This window comes from Hyposmocoma kahamanoa, unplaced genomic scaffold (genome assembly GCF_003589595.1).
Source record: "Hyposmocoma kahamanoa isolate Upper Pololo Valley unplaced genomic scaffold, ASM358959v1 211, whole genome shotgun sequence".
Lineage (NCBI taxonomy): Eukaryota > Metazoa > Arthropoda > Insecta > Lepidoptera > Cosmopterigidae > Hyposmocoma > Hyposmocoma kahamanoa.
Genome location: NW_020653732.1, coordinates 45,586 through 50,841, shown reverse-complemented (window position 1 = coordinate 50,841; position 5,256 = coordinate 45,586). Strand labels below are relative to the sequence as shown.

Sequence of the window (5,256 nt, the reverse complement as noted above, 5' to 3'; positions counted from 1 at the left end):
ATGAATAGCCGTATTTGTTTCTTTTGAATAATTATTAACCCATTATTCGTCCATTTTGCTACACGGCAGTAACTATCATTAGAACATCGTAATATTTAGACATTGAGACGTTTTTAGCAAATTTTACATTCTTTCACTATCTGTCGATAAAACTATCGACAACAACTACATGACTATTTTAAATTTTATGAAAACTGGCAACCCTGCAAATGTCATTTTAGTCCGTCAGTGACAAAGAGTAGACGACAGAGAAGACGGACTTTATGTAATCGTTAAGAGGGAGCAGAGGACAAATTCCTAATCTTCGATTGGATTTTAGAGGGGTATATCCACTTTAAAGTTAAAAATAAAATATTGTATGAGTAACTACACGATATATTCAAGCATAGACACTAATCAGAAACATAAAACAATAAAGTTTCCTCGATAGATAAAAATCACGAAAAGACCTCTAATTTTCATATTTTTTCGATTCATCCTCCAAATGCTACAAGTTATTAGGACAAAAATTACATAATTATGTAATTATATTTATGCATGATCGACAACTGTCACTACGGATTTTTTTAATCCCTTTAGTTTTAGAGTTATTCCGCTAAAACGAATTTAGTACTTTTAATGCGCTAAATTCAACATCTCCTGTCGCATGTCATGCGAACTTCAGGCATATATTTGTCACACAAATGTGGGCGGAGCCAACGTCAAAACTTTTTTGGCATGCTCCCTCTTAATAAGTTACGTAAATGAATTAATTGTCTTTGGAAATGATACTTTTCTTTCCATTGCAAATCGCATAATATATGTTTATTTTTCAAACGTTTTAAGCTCGTTACAGGTTTCATGGTCTATACTTTCATTTCAAAGGTATGAATGAAAGATTTTAACATGAAAATAACACGTGTAACTTTTTTTAAGGAAATGGTGAATCAAACTAAAGCCGATACCTTGAATTTACCGGCGAACGCTACATCGATAAGAGAAAATATCACAGACACATTTAGGTAAGTATTTAATTTTATTTTGCTCCTATATCTGTATTTATAAAATTATCCTTATAGAGTGTCAACGCCATCTAGCGCGCTCGAAGCGTACTCGCAAGTGTCCGACCCGATATCGCGACGACCGCCCAGCCCCGAATGATTCAATAAGTTTTCGAATGTAGATGGCGCTTCTTTTTAATGTAATTAATTCCTCTTTAATAATATTTTGTAGTAAGAGGCTAACTCAGTTAACTGATGCCCCCTTACTACGTTCAGGAATCAAACGACGTACTTCGGTGAAGATAACTTAATTTATTGTACAGAAACTTACAATACAAGTGTGTCCAATAAAAGGGATTCGTCCTGTTGGATGCAAACGCGGCACAGAGTCCACGACAAGTTCCGATGGATGCGAATCTTACGAAGTCACTAAGTCTGAGGTGTCCTCGTAACTGGTCCCGAAAGACGGGCGCGAGTTCAAAACGCTTCCTTGGTAATGAGAATAACCGTACAAATGCAATCGATCTATAACTTAGACAGTGGAAGAATAGATCAGATCAATTTCATACAAAATTCTAGTGATAGGATTCAAAAATTGTGTTTTCTAACTCATTGTGTTACAATTATATTTAAAAAATGTTTTTATTTTTTTATTATTGCAATACCAAGGAAAATAGAAACGTTTTTCATGTAAATAGATTTTGTAAGGATGTATATTTTTCACGGTTTTTTTAAATGCGTCAAATCAGTAACAGTTTAAAAAATCAGCTTCCATTGATGTGTAAAAAACAGCATCAACCCTGATACATATACAGGCAGAGAATGGAATTTTAAAGAATGATTTGCACGAACAAATATGGTAATAAGTAAACCACTTCCAGTAACTTCCGACTTAAGCGTGATTACCGATCCTCACCACCGCGTGCCCCAGTTAGGTATTCGAAAATCCGTTTGCCATCTGTGTTTGTCTGCGACATGATACCTCCCAAATGCAAGCGGTATTTTTTATTTGAAGACTACTATAGTCGGGATACTCGTCTGACCGATTATTTTATTTATTATTTATTTTGTTATGTTACGAAGGGTTAGGACGAGGAAGGCATGCAAGTTGTAGTGCCTTAAAATCGCAAAGATCTGAGGTGCACTGCCACTGAGTCACTTTGAGACATAAGTCGACAGTAAAGCTCACATTATTGTTTGGCTGCAGAAATCAGTAAGTACTTCTCTGGTTGAACTCTTTCTGGATACTTACTGGATACTTCTCTTACTGCTAATAAATTTGATCTTTGGAAATCAATATGACATTACAATAATATGGGAACCTCGATCTGTTTCTGCAACCTGGACAATCTGCAGACTACTCAACTCCAGAATTATCATGTTTGGGTTCATTGAATTGGTTTCGACGAGTACTTGGCTCACGACTTGATTTTATTCGCTTTTCGGTACTCTAAGCTACTTTGGTTGTTATAATTATTATTAATACAAAGATCGAACACTCAGGAAAAATTCCTTCGGTCCGGCCGGATTCGAACCGACGTCTTCTAGCATACCGTACCACAACGAACCAGCCCCGGAATGAACCAGCTGACTTCAAGAATTTTTCTATGTGTTTGTTGTGTTTGGTTTTTCATCGACTTTTTAGCGCCATCTATGAGAAATTGAAAGTATTTCGTCACCCAATTAGATACCTTTACAGCTACCAGCCCGGCAAGAGAATCCGCTATTCACTGTATTTAAATATTTTATTGAATTGATATTCATTATTTTTTATGTGAAATTCCCTCTAGTTTGTTACAATTATTAATACAAAGATCGAAGACTCAGAAAAAATTCCTTCGATCCTGCCGAAGTCGTACCGACGTCTTCTAGCATACCGTGCCAGACGCTATACCAACTAAGCCACGGAAGAAGAAAGAAACTAGTGGAGTAATTTCACATAAAAAACATTGAATATCAATTCAATAATATATTTAAATACTTTGGTTGTTTTATATCGTGGGTTTTTAAAATCTTAATCTAAGTTTTATTCTCTCTCGCAGTTGTGAAAACCGCACTTACGGCTATTACGCAGACGTCGACAACGATTGTCAAGTGTTTCACGTTTGCCTCACTTCCCAGTCTCCAAGTGGCCGCAATACCACCTACAGATGGAGTTTTATTTGCCCTAACGAGACTATGTTTAACCAGGTATTTTTTTTTTCTATCATATCGATGGCATACATTGTAATGTTTGCTATCGTGGTGAGAGGATGTGCTAATCGGCGTAATGTAAGTTTTCTATATCTCGAGTCTGGGTGTTTATGGTGCCGTCGTTCTTTCGCTGCCACGAAATGTTGGAACGACATTCCACCACCATTAAAAAATTACAAATCTGTTGCATCCTTAAAATTGTCTTTTGAGAAATTTTTATTATCTAGCCAGGTATCCAACAGCACTGGCAGTCGTGCGGTGCGATTGTGACATATCACTACTGACACTAATATCACAACCACACATACATGGTAACACAGTGATCACACAATACACGCTCACACAGAATCTACACGTACTCGCAGTTTCTCCTTTTTTGAATTGAATTTTCATATTTAAATTAAATTCTCTATTTTTCTTTTTACTTGGTCGAAGCCACTTTATTTTTGTTAACTGTAAATTGTTGACTTCAGTGAAAATCAGCGTAACGAGATGTTTCCCTACGTCTCGTTACAAATAAGCTGAGTGGAGACATTTTTGGTACCATCTTAAACATAATACTGTTTTATTTTAAGTAAATGTTATAATAATTTTATTTTAATTTTTGTTTTTACGTTCTATTTGTATTATGGTTACCAAATAACTATTTTTCTTTCTTTCTTTCTTTCCAATTTCCATAACACAAATGCTTTAGCTACTTATTTTGGGATCAGAGCAACACATGTGATGTTATCCAACACTTATTTATTTAGTTTGTGGTTATCAAGTGACGGAAGGAACAAGTCGTTACGACTGCTATAGTTTAATTACAGGCACATGGGCAGTGGCAGTGCCCCTCAGATCTTGCGATTTATAGCTCTGAGTGGGTGCAACTGTTATGGACAGGCGTGTAGTTTACTATCAAGCGCACGACTTGTTCGTCGCGTCACTTGATATTATATAAAAAAAAGGGGTTTATTTAAGGGGCTTGGTGTCGGCGGCTTTATTTCTAATCTAATCCCATAACATGATTCTAGAAACAAGGCCGCAGACACAATCCCGCCCGCGTCGGCGAGTTCGGTCCCTAGGCCTCTTTTTACGCTTACTAATAATGCATCCCACTTACCCGCAACAGTTGCAGTGTCACTAAAACCTTTGATTGCAAAGATCTAAGAAGCATTGCTACTGCACCCGTCCTCCGTGAAGTTGACAAGTCACATGTTCCTGTATTTTCAGCCCATTTTTCTCTTTTGCAGGAAGTCTTAACCTGCACAAGACCACGAGATGCAATCAATTGTGAAGATTCTCCGATGTACTACTACTTGAACATGGACATCGGCAAAATGCCTAATGACACGAAAGAAAATTCAGAGAATGAACAGAGAAGGAGACCTTTAAGGAAGCAAAAATTATTAATGCAGAATTTATTATCAAAAGTAAAGAAAGATATCAAAATGATCGACTTTGAAAAGGTTGAGCAACCTGAGATTGAATTGTTACCTGTAATTGAAGATGAAGTTTTAATAAATGTAAAAGATAAAAGAGACAACGTTGATGAAGAAAAAGTAAATCATGAAGTGAATGAAGAATATAAAATCAAAGATAAAAAGAAAGCAAGATTGGGTGCAGGAAGGAGTTTGAAAAATTTTGGTAGAAAATCTAGAGGTTCTTTTAAGTATAAGACGGGTGTCTAATTTCAGACATTGATTTTACCGGTAGAGTTTGCAAGTTCAGTCACACTTACGCGTGAGAAATATGCGTTCTGTTTCTTTTTTTAAATCCTGATAATCTATTATGAAATGTCATTGTCAAAAACTAAACGTCAAAAGAATCTATCGTTTTTTTATTTCATGTCATAAATAAAGCATTTACACCCGTATTAATAACCACAATACAGTTAAGTATAATCGGTCTTTATACTTGTATCAACAAAAAAGATCTAGCAAAGGTGCTCATGAAGCTTGCCGCATTTCCTCGCTGTAAGGCAATGGACAATCTATGCGTCAAGAACAAGCCAGCGCGCGAGGCATCTCCGCTCTCTCTTAACCGTTGCCCGATTTCCGCTACCAGTGGCGAGGTGTCCACAAAACTCGATTTCCACCGG

General features: G+C 36.4%; 1 protein-coding gene across 1 annotated transcript; it reads left to right on the top strand.

Moving 5' to 3' along the window:
* Positions 1-912: 912 nt before the first annotated feature.
* Positions 913-5,250, top strand: LOC113227622. The gene is made up of 3 exons (XM_026460588.1): positions 913-1,001; positions 3,023-3,170; positions 4,409-5,250. The coding sequence occupies exons 1-3, from the start codon at positions 919-921 to the stop codon at positions 4,844-4,846; spliced, it is 669 nt and encodes a 222-aa protein (XP_026316373.1). The 5' UTR covers positions 913-918; the 3' UTR covers positions 4,847-5,250.
* The last annotated feature ends 6 nt before the right edge of the window (positions 5,251-5,256 follow it).